The following is a 16,570-nucleotide window of genomic DNA, read 5'->3' as shown; positions in this document are numbered from 1 at the left end:
AGGGGCTGCTCTGAAAGGGCCAGGCCTTCAGGCGAGTGGAGGTGTATTTTCTTTACAAGGGACTAATTGCTCCTTCTTTGTGGGGCTCTGTCTGGGAGCTGCTGGAAGCCTGGGGCAGCTGCCCAAGTTTGCAGGGGTGAGGAACACTCCGGGACTTCCCCGTCTCCACCCCTTCAACGTCAGCTAAGGAGGCCAACAAGGCCAAGGAGAAGGAAGAGGCAAAAGGTCCCAGCCAGGAAAAGGCAGAGCCCAGCTCTGCTCAGCCACCGGCCCAGGTCCCAGAGCTGCAGGGAGGCCCTGGCCTCTAGCAGTGGTGGCGCCGGCCTTCACCCAGGTTGGGGGCCCGGGCCTAGCGCTAGCGTTTCGTGCCCACAGGGAGGACTGCTGGACAGTGAGGATGACCCACACTCCAGCAGCTCCCTCCACCCCAAACGCCTACCCTCGGCATGCGGCATGGGGGCCAGGGACAAACCGTCCACACGTGCGCTTACTTTCACAAATGTAATCAAGGTTCGGTGGGGTATACATTTGGGAAGATGCCCCAAACGTGGCCCTGGAGGCTCCCCCTGGCGGATGCCAGCTCTTAGCCGCCTGCGTCGGCTGGAGTCTAAGCCCCAGGCCAGAGAGGTGCTGGCCTCCCAAGTTTGGGCTGGGGAGTCAGCGCCTGGGTGCAGGCTGGCTTACGGGACAGCCAAGCTGGGACAGGACAGGTCCTTGCAGCCGAGGCTGGGGCATGGCCTGGGTCTCAGGGCTCACTCCCCGCTGTGCCGGGCTTGGCCTGTTAGCCGGCGGCGCTGGGTCTTACTGGTACGAGTGGCGCTTGGGGGCTTCTTGGTGGAGTCCTGGGCCCGGCTGGGATGTTTCCTCCTGACCTTCTTGCGCCTGTGCGCGTGCAGTGAGGCCGTGAGAGAGGAGATCCTGTGGGAGGGCGGAAGGCTGGTGAGGCTCGGGCCTCAGTCTACCCTGGGGAACAAGGTGCGGGTGGAAGTTTGGGCAGAGGGGTGACTGATGGCCCAGCTCATGGAGGGGAAATCAGGACAGGCCATGGACGCCATTCCAAAGGCAGCACGCTCTGTCCCCCGAGGGCCTGCCAGCTCCTCAGCTCACAGCAAGAAAGGCCCTTACCCCAGGCACTAGGGGTACCCAGGGTCAGACATTCTCAGGGGGTGGAGATGGGGGGCAGTGAGGGAGACCACTTGACAAGCAGAGCAGAGGGCTGCCCAGGGCCCCACACGTGCCCCACACCACCCACCACAGGCGCCCTCACAACGCCAGCCATAGCAGCAGGCTCACAGGGGAGGACAGGCCAGGGCTCACCGCTGGGACAGTAGAGGGTCTCTGGACTTCCTGCGTAAGGCTCTGGTCGGCTTCTCCGCGGATGACGCCCCCTCCTCAGACCTGTGCCCGGCCCCTTGCTAAAGAAGCACAGGAGAAGGACTGTCAGGGAGCGGTGGATCGAGGGGCCTGGGCACCCTGAGTAGTTGCGGCTCTGTCGCGTGGGGGCATGACCTGCCGCCTCCCTCACCTGGGTCGGGGCTCAGAGAAGGCCGTGGGCAGAAAGGCCACGTGTGCCCTAAAGCAGGGATGACACGGGCAGAGCTGGATTCCAAAGTTCTCCACCACCACAGCCTACAGTGGACACACTCAAACACTCACAAATGAACGAACTCTAAGACGGAGACGAGACTGGTCTTTGCATCAGACCTTACAGAAGAATGAGCACCAAATACAAGGTGAGTGTGAGCTCAGAAAGGATGCAATAAACGGGTGGCCCTCGAACTTAAGGACACCGTAACCCATGCTCGGGGCTGTGGTTTACCTGGTGACTGTACGTGCACACGCATATAAATCCCTACGCGACCCAAACACAAGTTTAACTGAAACAAACGTTTCATAAGACAGCACTTGCTGTGACGTTTTTGATATTTTCAATGGTATTGTGTTCCTTTTCTTTAAAAAAAAAACGCTGGTTGGAACTTGCTGTGACTCCCACCCCACAGATCAGGGCACAGAGACACACCATGCAGTGAGTGATCACAATCAACGGCTCTCTCGCCTGCTTCTAGTGGATCCACCACTTTTATCCTCCACAGCGACCCCACGAGGCAGCTGCTATCATCAGCGACCCCAAGGTAGTGGTGAAGAGAAGCAGACAAGGCAGAGAGACCTGCCCAGGTTCCCAGAGCCACTAGTGGTAGAGCCGGCCCCTGAAGCCCCAGGCTCAGGGCTTTTGTCCAGGCCCTGGAGGGTGCCCCAGAGGAAAGAGCCCCTCACACTGGAATCCCATGACATGGACCCGCACTTAGTGAGCCCCTGGCCAGCTAGGTTGCCCCTGTGTCCCCTCTTCCCTGGGGCCGCGAGGGAGACCCACCTCAGGCGGGGGCAGTCCGAGCAGCCGGGCCGCTGAGAAGTCCAGGTTGCTGATGGTGGTCACGGTGACCGTGTGGTTGAGGTGGTCATACTGCACCGGCTCTGTCTTTGCTGTCACCAGCCGGTCCAGTTCGTCTGCCTCCTCTGTGCGAGTGGGCACAGAGCCAGGCCTCAGCCCCAGGGCACAAGTAAGCAGGCTCCAGCCACCGCCCCCTGCCCCCAGCCCTGGAGTGCAGTGGCCCCCCCTGCTCTATTGGAGGGCATCCAGGAAGCCCCCAGCTCCAGAGCCTGGCCTGCAAATGCTGTAAATGACCCCCAACTCTTCCCTTCACGCTCCAGGGAGACCTCAGATCCCCTGGTCCCCACCAGGACAAAGCTGGAGCCACACCAGGAGCTACTGCTTCCCCTACCCCTCCACCCCCAGTCCCTCCAGGCCTCAGAAGCTGGCCTTTCTGCTCATGATCAGTTTACCAAGAGGTTTGGATCTCCTCCTGGTCTCTGATCCGCTGACGTTTAGAGACAGCTGAGGACTACCCCTGGCTGCCAGGTCACCACCAAAATCCCTAAAGCAAGGGACGTCAGCTTCTGTGCAGCCCTCACACCCCTCCCCTCCCACCCACCAAGGCATAAATAAACTCAGCCTGTTGGCTATTCGCCAGGACAGGCCAAGGATGGGATTACCCAGCGCCTCCTCTCTCTCTGCCAGCATCTTCAAGTATTCCCGGTGGCGCTGAAACCAAAGGGAAGGGAACATGGTGAGTATAGCCTCTTAGCCCAACCTCAGGCAGAGGCGCTGCTCACCTCCAGGGTGAGTAAGACCATGGCTTGAACAGAAAGGCCAGGAGATCTCACCATAAACCTTCCCCAGACCTGGGCCCACGGTGTCTCTATCTGTATAAACTGCTCCCCAGGCCTGCCCACACCTCCCCTCATCCCTGTAGGTGCCCCTTTTCGGGCCATCGAGGCTGCAAGTCCCCTGGAAGTCAGAGACGCTCTCCTGCCCTCTCCCTCTGCACCTCCTCCCGGAGCTTCTTCTGCTCCTCCTTGAGCCGCTTCTTGATCTCCTCAATGGCTGCCTTCTTCCGCTCCACCTTCCGCTTGTGGAAGCCTGTCAGGTACTCCCTACAGCAGAGGGGCAAGAAAGAAAGTCAGGATACAAGGAAAGAAGAGCTTGCTCCAGAAAGAGAAAAAAAAAAAAAAGAAAACCTAATACTGCACTCACCATGTGCCAAGCACCATTCCAAAAATGTACGTTCACTCATGTAATCGTCACAGCAACCTGCGTAGTAGGTACACATCCCCATTTTACAGATGGGAGACACTGAGGCACAGAGAGGCAAGGTTACTTGCCCAAGGTCACAGAGAGTGTAAGATAGGGAAAGAGAGGGAGATGCTGCCTCTCTCCACTCACTACCCTCCAGGGCTCTCAGCTGCCAGCAACAGGGCCAGGTGGTGGGCACAGGCTGAGGGCCTCTGAACCTAGAACAGGTGAGGGTCCCTTCTTCTCTGGCAAACTCCATTACTCAGTGAATTAAGCCACTTCCAGGGGGGCTTTTAAGGCCACCCTCACCCAGACCTCCACGAACTCTCCATTGGACCAACCCCCCATTTGCCCAGGACCCCGCCCCTGGACTCATCTGTAAGTTGTGCTGATGCCACCCTGAGTTTCTTTTTATTATTTATTTATTTAATAAATAAATAATATTTATGTATTATTTTTGGCTGCTTCGTTGCTGCGCGCGGGCTTTCTCTAGTTGCGGCGAGTGGGGGCTACTTTGTTGCGGTGCATGGGCTTCTCATTGCAGTGGCTTCTCTTGTTGCGCAGCATGGGCTCTAGGCGCATGGGCTTCAGTAGTTGTGGCACGCAGGCTCAGTAGTTGTGGCTCACGGGCTTAGTTGCTCCGCGGCATGTGGGATCTTCCCGGACCAGGGCTCGAACCCATGTCCTCTGTATTGGCAGGCGGATTCTTAACCGCTGCGCCACCAGGGAAGTCCCACCCTGAGTTTCTTGATGCTTCTTCAGCATTTCCCTCCCTCCCCCTATCTGATCTCAGCCCCTCTCATCTCTCTAGAGCCTGCTGCACCATTCCCATCTGTTCCGGGGCCCAACGCTAGGCTTTTCGCTGACCCACTACCATATACCCAGGTGGCACTCTGAGTGGGGGACATGTGATGGGCCGGACGCTAAGGCTTCGGAGTCCGACTCAGGGATCCCGAGGCCTGGCGCGCACACCCCGAAGGAGCTTAGTAATCGCCTGGCGAATAAATGAATTTAAGCCACTCGTTTCATTCACTCATCGTTCATCAAAAGCAGCTGAGTCTGCTGCGTGCGGGGCCGCCGGGCTGGGCTAGGGAGGTCGAAGCCACCGCTCGGAGACCCGAGCTCCCCGCTCTCGGGCGGCGCGCACAGCAGCGCTAGGCGGGTTGGGGAGCCGAAAAGAGAAGTAAGGGCGGGGCGGACGATTCCATTCCTCTGGGCTGGGGGCCCAGTGCGCCCGCTTCCTTCCCCGGGAGCCTCGCACCACGCCCAGAGGGCGGGACCGGAAGGGCCCTCCGCTTGAGCGTGTGCCGGCGGACCTAGCCTTAGTCTTGCCCGGCGGTCCGAAGAGGATACGGTCCAGCCTTGACACTCACCGCCGCTTCTCCTCGTCGAAGCTCAAAATGAGCCGCGGCCGCCGGCCGTCGCCATCTCGCCTCTTCTTCTTGTTGCGGCCCATAGCGGTGAGGCCTCGGCGGCGCCGCTCCCTCTCACCCGATACTTCCGGTGTAGCGTTTCCAGCCTCCCGGAAGTGCCCGCAGAGACGCCCCGCAGTTCCGCTCGCCAGGCCCCGCCTTTTAAAGGGGCCGCCCAGCCCGTCTCCCTGTTCCTCTCTTCTGCCTGTAACAGGCAAGATTCCTGCCCTTCCCCAACCCACCCCCGCAACTCCCAGCCCCACTCCCTCTCTTAGACTAACAACGGTGAGAGCGAGACCCAGAGGTCCCAGCGCCTAGCACGGTGCCTTGCACACAGTAGGTGCTCAATACAGAGTTATTAGTGAATGGCCGAAGATTGCTGATCCTTCTTTTGATTTGGATGTCAACTCCGTGGTGGTCTCCAAGAGCACGTTTCTGGAGCCAAACTACCTGGATTAGAATCCTGGTACCCCAGTTACAGCTGTATGGTCCTGGACCAGTTGCCTTCGCTGTGCCTCAATCACCCTGTTTGTAAAAGAGGACTAATCATACTGACTTGGTAGGTATTGTAAGGCAGTGGTTTCCAAACGTTGGCGCGCATCAGAATCCCCTGGAGGGTTTGCTGAACCCCAGATCGCTCGGGCCCACCCCAGAGTTTCTGATTCAGCAGTTCTGGAGTGAGCCCCAGAATTTGCACTTCAGGCAGTTCTCAGGTGATGCTGTTGTTGCTGATCCACAGACCAAATGTTGAGAACGCTGATTGTGAGGGATAAGTGTGTTATGTAGCGTGTATGTATAACGTAATACATGCCACACATGTGTTTGCTACACAAGCCATCACCCCTCTCTGTGCCTCAGTTCCCCAAGTATGGAGTTGGGATGTAGTAACACATCCTCTACTAAAAATGACGGCATGAATGTGAAGGCAGTAAGTAAAACACCTGAAGGGGAATTTTAGTAGCTGGGATTGTATGCCTGAATCCCCCATTCTCAACTCATCTGTGCTGTGTACTGCAGGCAAGCTGCTGCCCTTGCCCTTAAGGACTCACGGGTTCACAGGGTCAATGATCATTACAGTCCAGGGGATGACACCTCTGCTGTGAGATTCACGGGAGGCCGGAGGAGCTCAGGGTTGGCTCTTCCAGTGTGGAGGGCTTCCCAGAGGAGGTGACCACAGAACAATCTGGGAGTGCGGATAACAGACTCTTAGGACCCAATGCTCTTCTTTGACAAGTGACTGGAGCCCAGAGAGCAAGTAAGCACACACATATTGAGTGCCTACTGTGTGCCAGGCACACAGGGAAGGCAACTGTTATCTCAACTTGTCCAGGGTTACACTGCTGTTCTTTGGTAAAGCTGAGACTTGACCTGAGTCACTGGCCTCATGGCCCAGCATCCTGGGGCGCTGGCCTGAGGGATCACTCTCCAGTAGCAGCACACCCGCTCCGGGGGCAAGACGCAGACCCTGACCATGAGTTTTGAAAGGAGCTAGGCACACAGTAGGTGCATCTCTCCACGAATGTTGAACCCATTCCACAAGGGTCCTCCGCCTGAGGGATTCCACGTTGGGCACTGAGAGGAAGTTATCCTCAAATACAGGGCACAGCGGGGGGCTTCAGGGTGATGCACAACTGCCCCTCTGCCCCTCTGCCACCCTATAGTGGCAGTGCCCCATGCCACCCTTGGCACCCTCCTCCTGGGAGAAAGCATTGCCTTGGATGCAGTGATGCCCCCCAAAAAGATGCCCAGCGAGCCGCCTTATGTGGAGGTTCAGAGATAAGTGACTTAAGCAAAGTCACCCCATTATTAAGTGGTGTGCAGCGTCATCCTCAATTGCTGCCCTGTGTGTGGAGTGGTTCTGCCCTCCCGGAGCTTCCGGTCAGGCGCGGAGACTGGGGACCGAGTAAGGAGACACCTGCTTATGCAGGACCTCGTGTGGGGAGCTCTGTACAGTCCGCCCTCGCAGCCCACCGGGCCCGAACTGCCAGCCCACGAGTGGTTCAGGAAGGTCACATCTGCGAAAGCTCCCAGTGCAGAGTGAAGCTCGCCACTTCGGGCAGGTGCTGTTGCTCCAAACTCTTCCCTGGGAGTTCCAGGTCCCCTTTACTCCAGGAAAAGAGATGCAGGACTGGCAACCCCACCCAGATTCCAAAAGCTTGAGAGCCATTTACTGCAACTCACAGTCTAAAACACTTCCCTTTTTAAGTCAGCTTCTCCTTGACATTATTTTTATGTTTATTGAGCCCCTGCTGTGTGCCAGGCACAGCAAGAGGTGGTACGTTCTCCGTAATAGAAATGATGATGAAGATGATGAGCCAAAAGAATTACGGCAGCTGCCATTAATTTAGCTCTTTACACGATTATCTATTTTGAGGTATGAGTTCCATTTTAATGAGACCCAGAGATGTGCAGTCACTTACCCAAGGTCACACAGACAAGAAGAGCAAGTGCTGAGGGTGAAGCTTGGGTGGTCTAAGGGCAGAACTCTGCTTAGTTTCTCTGGACCCAGTTTCACAGGCTCTTGAGACACACCGAGTCTTAAAAGAGGTGAAGGGAACCAACAGTTACGGAGCTCCTACTATGTGCCAGGCACAGTGTAGTTCTCTACGTTATCTCAGCTGATCCTTGCAACGGCCGCACAGGGTGGATACTAGTACTAATGCAATTTGATAGATGAGGAAACATGTTCAGAGAGGTTGATTAACTGGCCCAAGGGCACACAGTGATAGAGCTGGGGTTTGGACACAAGTCTGTCTGACTCCGAGCCCAGTTCCTTTCCTCCACTGCCAGTGGTCTCTCTCCTTATCTGCCCCAGGGCTTTCCTCTGTCTGGTTGTAGTCCCAGTCCTGGAGTATCGTTGAGTTCCGCCAGTGTAGAGAGAATAAGTGGGATCAGAGAAAGGCAGTCAAGAAGACACTTTCTCTGATGTCCAGCAGAGGGCGCCCCATCCACAGCCAGACTGCCAAAGCTGTTTCTCTCTGGGTGGCCAGTTGGGTGCCCCAGGAGAGCCTGGAGATTGGGTGTGGCTCATGGCAGCTCCCAGCCTTTGCGCTCCATCCTTCTTGGCCCTCTTATAGAGATGTGCCCTCCAGCAGACCCACTGAGATGGGAATCACCCACCCAAAAGGGCCAGGTGAAAATAATGACCCCCATTTTATGGATGAGGAAACTCAGACTGGGGGGTGGAAGAGACCTAGCCAGGGTTCCACAGCTAGTGCTGGCTGTCCTGGAGTGAGATTTGCCAGGCTCCCACCCAACACATACCTCAGGAGACTGCCTTGGGGGTTGGGGGTGCCAGCTGAGGTCCTGATTCCAAGCCTTCTTGGAACATTGGCTCAGTTCCCAGGGGCTGTTTCACAGGGAGGTAGGGGGCCCTACAGCAGGGAGCAGAAAGGAAAAGGTGCAGGGGAGTGGTCGGTCTGCAGAGTTGCCCAGCTATCAGCTCATGTCCCATCACTTGCAACAAGTGAGTGTGACTGCCCTCCAAGGTAACGGAGCCTGGCCGGTCTTGGAAAACACGTCCTCTGGAAACCAGCAGAGGAGAGGCTCACGGAGGCCTCATCTCAGGGAGGGTGAGTCTCCCGCACTCTGCGGTGCAGGGAACAGGCTGTATGCAGCAGGAGGCCTCTGAGAACCTGAAGGCGGGGCTTCAAGTTGGCCCACGGGCCTCTACTTGTAGGTTCTCTGCAGGGGCTGGCGTATCCTGCCACCGACCCCAATTCCTCCTATACAGAAACGGGCCAGCTGGTGGTGCCAGGACTATCGCCCAAGCCCATCTTCCCTATGTTGGGTTGAGGGTCCTGAGGAGGGCCACAGAACCCGACTTTCCAGACTAGCACCCTGGTTGCCCTTACACTGTAGCATTGAGGTGTGTGGCCTGGCGCCACAAAGCTGGGATGCCTGGGGAGCCCCAGAAGGCTCAGCTGGGCCTGGTAGAGACCAGGGAGTCATCACTCAGAGCCTGTTTACTCCCCTTCAGATTCGGGGGATAAGATCTCAAGAGGTAGTGCGGCAGCGACGGGAAACGCTATCCACTGCATGTGTACGTCGTGCCAGGCCCTACACTCATCCTCCATCACACACCTCATTTCATCCTCACAACAGTCCCACGGTAGTCTCCGTGCTATCATCCCCCTCATATAAATGAATAAACCGAGGCTCAGAGAGGTCAGTTAAGGCCCACAGGGGCACACAGCTGCTTTCCCTGCACTGTCTGAACCATATCTCTTTCTAGTTCATGAAAACAAATGACAGGGGCCCCAGGCATTCCTTTCACTTCCCCCCGTGTTGCCCCAGGTACCATGGCATGAATCAGTCTGTCCTTGCCTCTCTTCCCGTTTTCGTTTATTTCAACATCTTTTGTGCATCTACTGTGTGCTCGGGCCCAGTGAGTTGGGAGCTGTTTGAGGGCAGTGACTGGGTCTTATTTAGTACTGAGCCCCTCGCTGTGTATTGAGCTCTCTGTTCAGCCCAGGGGACCCAGGGGAACAAGATGTCACTAGCACTTAAGAGGTATGCATCGAGGGAATTCCCTGCCGGTCCAGTGGTTAGGATTCGGCGCTTTCACTGCCACGGGCCCGGGTTCGATCCCTGGTCAGGAAACCAAGATCCCACAAGCCGCACAGCGCAGCCAAAAACAAAGGTATGCGTGCCCCGAGGCCATGAATGGAAGTGTATGCGTGCACCGAGGCAGTGAATGGAAGTGAAGAAGGGGCGGAGCCTGGGGGAGTCGGCGGAACCCTCCTCTTCCAGCGTGCACCGAGGCAGTGAATGGAAGTGAAGAAGGGGCGGAGCCTGGGGGAGTCGGCGGAACCCTCCTCTTCCACACCCACACACACAGGAGGCCGGTTCAGGGGGAGCAGAGGCAGCTGCCTTTATTGGGGGCCATGGGCCGGCTGGCTTCACTCAAAGGCCACGCACTTGATCTTGAAGTCGCCATCGGCTGCCAGGTAGTTGATGGCCTCCAGGTTGAGGCGGTTGGGGAACTTGAAATCGTATCCACCAGGCAGCTGGATGGTTAGGTCTGCCTGGTCGAAGGAGATGCACACCTGGGGGTGGAGAGGAGCAGTGAGCGTGTGGACCCCACAGCGGGAGCCTCGGCCCTGCAGCCACGGCCTGCAGGTCCTAGGCCCCCCCAGAGCCCTTTCCTCACGTAGCCCTGACAACAGCCCCGCTTCATGGTGAGGCCCTGAGGTTGGGAGAGGGGATGCTTCTTACCGAGGATCACACAGCAGGTGACTGAAGGGAGGGGAGATGGGGAGGGAGGGAAGGGGGGGGCAGGGTGGGACCCCGGTCTCTAGCCACTCAACCCAGCTCTGCCCCAGCCCACCCAGGGCCCTGACCCCACCCCCAGACCCCAGCCCACCTCCACAACACTTCCAGGCTGGAAGGGGAAGACGGACTCCCGCTGCTCAGCCCCCCAGGCCCCGCCATCCTTGCTGTTACACACGATGGTGTTGGTGTCCCCGTGCGCGTCGAAGCGGGGGTTGAAGTGCAGGCACAGGTTGTTGCCATCTTTGCCCATGTTCAGCACGAAGCTAGGGGATAGCGGGTGGGCTTGAGGCTGCCCCCTCCCGCTGCAGCCCCCTCAGGCCGACCGGTCTGTGCCACTCAGTCCACGTTAATGGACCTCACCGGGGCAACGCATGGAGCCGAGGCAGGAAACCTGGATTCTAGCTGTGCCCTGCCACCTCCTTGCTGTGTGACCTTGAGCACGTCCCTGCTCCATCTGGGTCTCAGTTTCCATATCTGCACAGTAGGGGCTCCACAGGAAGTATCTCTTAAGGGCCTTGCTATGCTGACAGCCAGGACTCTTGTAGACATGAATTTGTGTCCCTGCCCGTTTGGTCAAGGTCAGAAACTCCCTCCAGATGGTGACCTCTGGGAGGGCAAGTGTCCTGTCTGTCTTGTCTATCTCTGTATCCCTGGTGCCCAGCATGATGCGTGACACACAGTAGGTGCTCTGTAACCGTGGGGCGAATGAACGAATAACAATAATGCATTTGCTGAGTGGAGGTAACAGCAAGGCCTCCCTCTGAGGGTTTAGAAGGAATGACATGAGCAGTGCATATGAAGCGTGCGGCTCTATACTGTCAGCTGGTCATCAACGTGTGAGATGACCCAGCATTTCGCCTCCACACAACCTCCCCCCTCCATTAACTGATTAACAAACGAGGCTCAAGGCGGTTTGTTGACTGGTCCAAGCTCACAAGGCTGCGGTGAAACTAGGCCAGCTGGCCGAATGAATGATGAGCTAAGGAAGGACGGAAGGAGTGAAAAGTCGAGAGTCCAGAGCGCAGGATACACAGACCTCAGAGGGCGGGCAGCGAGGGTGACACCCTTTCACTCCCTCTCCCCGCCCCGCTCAGCCTCTGGTCCCGCCCACAGCAGTAGGGAGGGGAAGGCCAGCCGAGGCAGCTGACGAGGCCGCAGCTGGTTTAGTTTAAGGGGGCGACAACGGTGGGAGCGTCCAGACTCCGCGGAGGAAGTGACTCACCCAGAACTCGTAGCCTCAGCAGCCGCCGACATTAACCCCGCCCCGCCGGAGGGAGGAGCCGGGCCTGGCCAGCCACGCCCCTGCCAGGCGCGGGGCGGGACCCTCGAGCTCCAGCCCCCGCCCCCGCCGCCTGCTGCCCGCCGCCCCCGCCGTCGTTCCCTCACCTCTTGGCGTCCGGGGGCACCTCGCCCCGCACTCTGAGGCACTCCCCAGGTTTGAGATTCAGGTTGCTGGCGACCAGACCCTGCGCAGACAAGACCCCGCCCAGCCGGGTTAGAGGACGCAGGGTGGGAGGTCGTGCCCCGCGCCGGGAAGACCAGGCCTGCTCTGACCAGGCCGACCCGAAGGCTGAGGAACCCGGCTGCAAGTTCTAGACTCTCCTTCTTTGTGTGGTCCTGGGCAAGTTTCTTGTCTGTAACATGACTGAGGTTCTAGAAGACAGGATCTAGAAGTTTCTGCGGTTTAGCCCGGGGATTTTAGATGCAGAGTAGCCTGGGTGGTGGAGTGCTGTGCTCCATCGCCTCATTGAATAGATGGAGAGAACCAGGCTCCAAATGCGTCACACTGCGAGTTGGGGGCAAAGGAAGGTGAGTGAGGCGCCTGCCCCTCTGCTGGCGAGGAAGAGGCCTGGGGCTGGGCCATCCCCCACCATCCCCTTCAAGCTCCTCTGTGCAGAGAGGGCCAGGGGCTGGAGAGGAGACCCCTAAGGGGCACAGCTAGACCCCTCTAAGAAGGGAGAGCAGCCCAGGGCGGGAGCCTGCAACCTGGCTGGCTCGGGGTTAACAAGAGCCAGCGCAGAGCTTCACTGGTGTGAGTGGTTCCTCCTGCCAGAAACTTGAATCCTTTCCCTAGGGGCCTGCAGAAGATTCTTGCTGCTTTCTTGCTCCTTTATCACAGCCCCCACCCCCCAGCTTGGAGGAATGGTTGAGCGGGAATGCCCCCAGCCCCCACCTGACCAGCCTGGACAGAATCACCCGCCCCGGGCTAACCCAAGCAGGCTCCCTCCCGGCAGCCTGTTTCAGATCCTGGCGACTTTTGCTCGCGAGCAGAGGGTGACTCTGCCCTGGCCCAGTGACGGGGACAGCTGCAGGGGGGAGGGGACAGGAGGCTCTTTGGGGGGAAGGGGGAAGGGATAGTGGCCCGGGCACCCTCAAAATGCCCCACTCCACCTCCAGTCGGCCACACCCTTCCCACTCCCACTTCTCAGAGAGCTGCAGAATGTAAGCCCTTGGCAGAAATAACTGCTGTCAGACCCTGGAGGAATCCAGAAAATTTTTAAGCCAGAGAAGGCCTTGGGGAAGCATGGAGCCCACCCCCATTTTACAGACACGGCCACTGAGGCCCAGAAAAGACACTTGTTCAAGGCCACACCACAAGAACTAGAACCCAGATCGTGATCTGCCCTCACTATGCCTGGCTGTCTGCCCCCACGCCGTCTCTGGGCCTTGGAGTGGGGTCCCCATACTCACACAAGCCATGATTGAGGAGAGGAGGATGTTCCTGGGACTTCGGGACCAGCTGTCTGAAGACTACCCGAGAGATGGGCCACAGCCCGCTCCCACCCTTTTAACTGGACCAGACCCGGGTGAGTCCCGCCCCCTGGATGCTGAGCCAATTGTAACTCAGAAAGGAGATGGGGGCCACGGGAGGCGGAGTCAATGGAATTTTGAAGCCAGTTCTGGAGCAGAGATGACCAATCAGAGTGGAGACCCCCCCCATTCCTTCTTAGCCACTCCCCCACGGTCCAGGCTCCACCTCCCATTCTCTTACCCCTTCCCAAAATTATGCTGTGGCAAGGATTGGGGGAAGCCAGTGGAAAATAGTTTGAGGATGAGCTAGGCCCAAGAGTTGGCTGGAAGAGGGCCAGGGCCAGCTAGCTGAGCTCAGGGGGTCCCCCATAGAAGGCGGCTGAGGAGGTGCAGTGTCCTTCAAGAATTAGATCTGGGGTTCGTGAGGCTACTCCCTGGCAGGGGCCAGGGCGTGGCCCGCTCTGGGCGCCTCTGCAGAGGACCCAGGACCCATTAACCACAAAGCCCTGCCCCTGCCTGGGCCTCCCTCTGAAGCAGAGATTGCGGCTGCTGCTCTCGTGCTCCTCGCTAGCGCTAAAGAAAGGCTGGGCCGGTGCCAGGCTTGAGGCCGCCGCCCAGGCTCAGGGCTCAGGCCTCAGGCTTCGTTCTGCCCTCCCGAGGGGTCTGCCGGGGATCCTCCAAGAGCCCCTGCCTGACAGCCTCTGTCCTGTCCGAGAGGCTCAGGCCTGGGAGAGGGCCCGGGGTGAGCCAGACCATGAGGGGATGGGGTCCCCGGTCTGTGCACCCCCATCCACTCTCCTCACATTTCTCCCTCTGACACCCGGCACAGCTTTCCCTTTCCCCATCTGTTTATTTTACTGAGTACCTACTATGTGCCTGGCCCTGAGCTAGCCTCAGAGGATTCAAAGATGAAGCCCTCAGTCCCTGTTCTCAAGTAGCCCACTGTTGGGGCAGAATCTGGCCATGAATCTAATTAAGAAGTAGCACGATGCAGGCTCTGAGGGAAGTCATGAGCGAGCACCTTGGTGGGATGGTCCAGAATGGGAAGAAGGTGGGTCTTGAAGGATGGGTGAAGAAGCAGGGACTGGCATTCCAGCGTGGGCAAAGGCTCGGAAATGAGAAGGCACAAGTCTGGGGAACAGTGAGCGTCTGGGCATGGCTGGAGTTTAGGGTGTGCTGGGGAAAGACGGGGCATGAGGGTGGGAAGCCAGCGGTACCTGGATCGTGAAGGGCCTCACTGAGGGGTTTGGGCATTGTTTTATCGGAGGTTGCCGGGGAGCCACCAAAGGTTATAGGAAGAGTGAGTATTGAGGCCAGATTTAGGCTGCAGGGAAAATCACTGCAGCAACAGAGTTGAAGGTGGGGTGGAGGGGTGCTCACCTCACACTCAGAAACCAGGTAGAGGAAGGAGCGCGGGGAGCACTGGGTGAGGTGGGGGGCTTGCTAAGAGAGTTATCAACAGGACCGCCTTCACGTCACTGTCCCCCTTCTGAAATCACCAGCACTGAAGAGGGAAGTAGATGTGGACCGGGGGTGACTCACATCTGGAGCAAACCTGCCCTGCCCTGCACTGCCTCCCCAGACCCCACCTTCCTCCAGATGACTGAAACCCACGCTGGCACAGGAGGAGAGAGGCTGCCCGGGGCTGAGAGGCAGGTCCAGAGAGGTTGGGTCGCACCCCTTGCGAGCCCCTCATCCCTCCTCCTAGAGCAAGCCAGCTGCCACGGAAACCAACAACAGAGCTTCACTTTTTCCTCCAGGGCCTCCCCCAAACCTCAGCATTAGGGAGGGGTGGGGGGGTGCCTAGCTCCACTGCCTTTCCTCTGTGCTTCCCCTCCGAGGCCCACAGACACTCTCTCTGCCTGGTCAAGGAATGGGGGCATTTCAGGAGGAGTCCAGGCAGTCGTTGCTGTGACTGCCATCAGGTGGGACTGGCTGGCTGTTCCAACCCAGTAGTTGGGCTCTCAGGGCCTCAGGAGCTGCTCCTCCATTCTTCCCCCAACCTGGAAGACGGGTCCAGCACCAGGAAGTGTTTGCTGTTGGATGAGGGGCTGCTTTACTCCTCTCCGGCATCTGGCCTGTCGAGAGATGGAGCGGCAGGGTGACAGGGCGTATAGGCTCCGGAAAGGCCCCTTTGGGAGTCTGGAGACTCGGGTTCTGGTTCTAGCTCTGCCACGCCCTCCCCAGGGCACCCTGGCAAGCTGCTTCTCCCTGCTTGCCTCAGTCTCCCCGTCTGTGAATTGGGGATGTGCAGCCATGCTCTCCTGCATAAGGTTAGTACAAGGTGGAGTTCAGGTCTGTTGTACTTCATAGATGATTATTTTTTTCATAGAGTCTCAGAAGGTTTTAGCCTTCCTCTTGTCTCTTCTCCCAGGCTGAGTTCACCTTCCTGGGTCGGCATTTCTGGGAGGCCTCCCCCTCACCACCACCCCCCATCCCTTGGCAGTCTCCTCCTGCCTAGGCTGCATGGGGAGTCTCCCCAGAGTCCAGTGACCCCTATAACAGGGGCCGCAGTTTTCCTGAGGCAGGGACCAGGGACAAGGTGCATTGTGTGCCCCCCGCCCCCATCTTGGGGCCTCCTATTGGTGGCGCCTACTTATCTGTCAGGCCCTGTGCCCGGCGCCTCACTTTCATACATTATCTCATTTCGTCTTCACCTCCCTCCTGGAGCAGGCCACGTGGGTGAAACTTCTGCACAGGGAAGCTGCTCTGGGGCCCTGAAATGGAGCCGACGTTAGAATCAGAGAAGACGGACAAGTCCTGATTTGGGGGCTACCTGGCTGTGACTCTAGCCTTGGTCCTTGTCCTCCCCGAACCTGTATCCAGGCCTGGAAGGTGGGAATGTCACCCATCTTGGAGGGTAGCAGGATTGCAGGAGTGATGTGAGAGGGGCTGCACGTCAGCTCTCTCTCCTGCACCCCCGAAGGCCAAGGGTACCCACCCCAGGGTCTCTCCTCCCCCTCACTGGCCTGCCGCAGAGGCAGCGAGCTCTCTGGAATTCCTCCATCCTACAGGCTGGTGCTATGGGCTGGACCTTGGCTGCTGCCATGAGAAATGAGCTGAACTTGTCCAGATAGGGGATCCAGGCCAGCACGGCCCTTCCCAGCCTGCCCACTCCTGCCCTGCCCCCCGTGAAGGCCGCGCCTCCTCCAGATGGCCGAGGCGGAGAGGGCTGCCAGGCCCACTGAGACACCATCCACACCCCCAGGCAACCTGGCTGGCTCAGCTGGGGAAAGTGTGGGTGGTCAGAGCCGCCAGAGCTCCTTCATTGAATGATGCAGAGACCACCCAGAGAGCGTGGCCACGTGGCCAGGGTCACACACGGAGCTAGCGCTGCAGCCCTTTCATCCGCCAAGCCAAGGAAAGAACACTGTGGTCTGGGGATACCTGGACCTCAAAATGATCTTCTCCTCCTGCTCCATGAAGGAAGGACTAGTTGGGGGCTGCCCCCAACTTCAGATACTTTTCCAACCAGTTTGTGCTGGAGCCCGCCTCCCCACTT

At 58.3% G+C, this 16,570-nt stretch overlaps 2 protein-coding genes across 4 annotated transcripts; both read right to left on the bottom strand.

The window, feature by feature from the left end:
* Nucleotides 1-490: 490 nt before the first annotated feature.
* Nucleotides 491-5,139, bottom strand: NOL12 (nucleolar protein 12). 3 transcript variants are annotated; one of them, XM_060025630.1, is made up of 7 exons: nt 5,005-5,118; nt 3,593-3,649; nt 3,387-3,492; nt 3,052-3,100; nt 2,372-2,514; nt 1,318-1,415; nt 491-918 (listed from the first exon to the last, which is right to left on the bottom strand). In XM_060025630.1, the coding sequence occupies exons 2-7, from the start codon at nt 3,607-3,609 to the stop codon at nt 753-755; spliced, it is 579 nt and encodes a 192-aa protein (XP_059881613.1). In that variant the 5' UTR covers nt 3,610-3,649; nt 5,005-5,118; the 3' UTR covers nt 491-752. The 3 variants fall into 3 exon arrangements, with proteins under 3 accessions (XP_059881613.1, XP_059881612.1, XP_059881614.1); XM_060025629.1 differs by lacking the exon at nt 3,593-3,649 and having other exon boundaries at nt 5,005-5,139; XM_060025631.1 differs by lacking the exon at nt 3,593-3,649 and having other exon boundaries at nt 791-918; nt 1,294-1,415; nt 5,005-5,139.
* Nucleotides 5,140-9,886: 4,747 nt separating this feature from the next.
* On the bottom strand, nt 9,887-13,120 carry LGALS1 (galectin 1). Its single transcript, XM_060023947.1, has 4 exons — nt 13,009-13,120; nt 11,704-11,783; nt 10,409-10,580; nt 9,887-10,091 (listed from the first exon to the last, which is right to left on the bottom strand). Exons 1-4 carry the CDS (start codon nt 13,015-13,017, stop codon nt 9,945-9,947), a joined length of 408 nt encoding a protein of 135 aa, XP_059879930.1. The 5' UTR covers nt 13,018-13,120; the 3' UTR covers nt 9,887-9,944.
* Nucleotides 13,121-16,570: the final 3,450 nt, after the last annotated feature.

The sequence above is a fragment of the Delphinus delphis genome, chromosome 11, assembly GCF_949987515.2.
Source record: "Delphinus delphis chromosome 11, mDelDel1.2, whole genome shotgun sequence".
Lineage (NCBI taxonomy): Eukaryota > Metazoa > Chordata > Mammalia > Artiodactyla > Delphinidae > Delphinus > Delphinus delphis.
Note: the sequence above shows the minus strand (reverse complement) of the source record. Positions and strands in the feature narration are given on the sequence as shown.

What these genes read in the sequence shown, in the direction of transcription:
- NOL12 (XM_060025629.1), bottom strand. Translation starts at nt 5,087, where the DNA reads ATGGGCCGCAACAAGAAGAAGAGGCGAGATGGCGACGGCCGGCGGCCG. An exon ending in TTCGACGAGGAGAAGCGGCG is followed by an intron (nt 3,493 to 5,004) that starts GTGAGTGTCAAG and finishes CCTCTGCTGTAG; the next exon opens with GGAGTACCTGACAGGCTTCC. An exon ending in TCGGACTGCCCCCGCCTGAG is followed by an intron (nt 1,416 to 2,371) that starts GTGGGTCTCCCT and finishes GTGCTTCTTTAG; the next exon opens with CAAGGGGCCGGGCACAGGTC.
- LGALS1 (XM_060023947.1), bottom strand. An exon ending in GTGCCCCCGGACGCCAAGAG is followed by an intron (nt 10,581 to 11,703) that starts GTGAGGGAACGA and finishes GCTATCCCCTAG; the next exon opens with CTTCGTGCTGAACATGGGCA. An exon ending in AGCCTGGAAGTGTTGTGGAG is followed by an intron (nt 10,092 to 10,408) that starts GTGGGCTGGGGT and finishes CTCCACCCCCAG; the next exon opens with GTGTGCATCTCCTTCGACCA.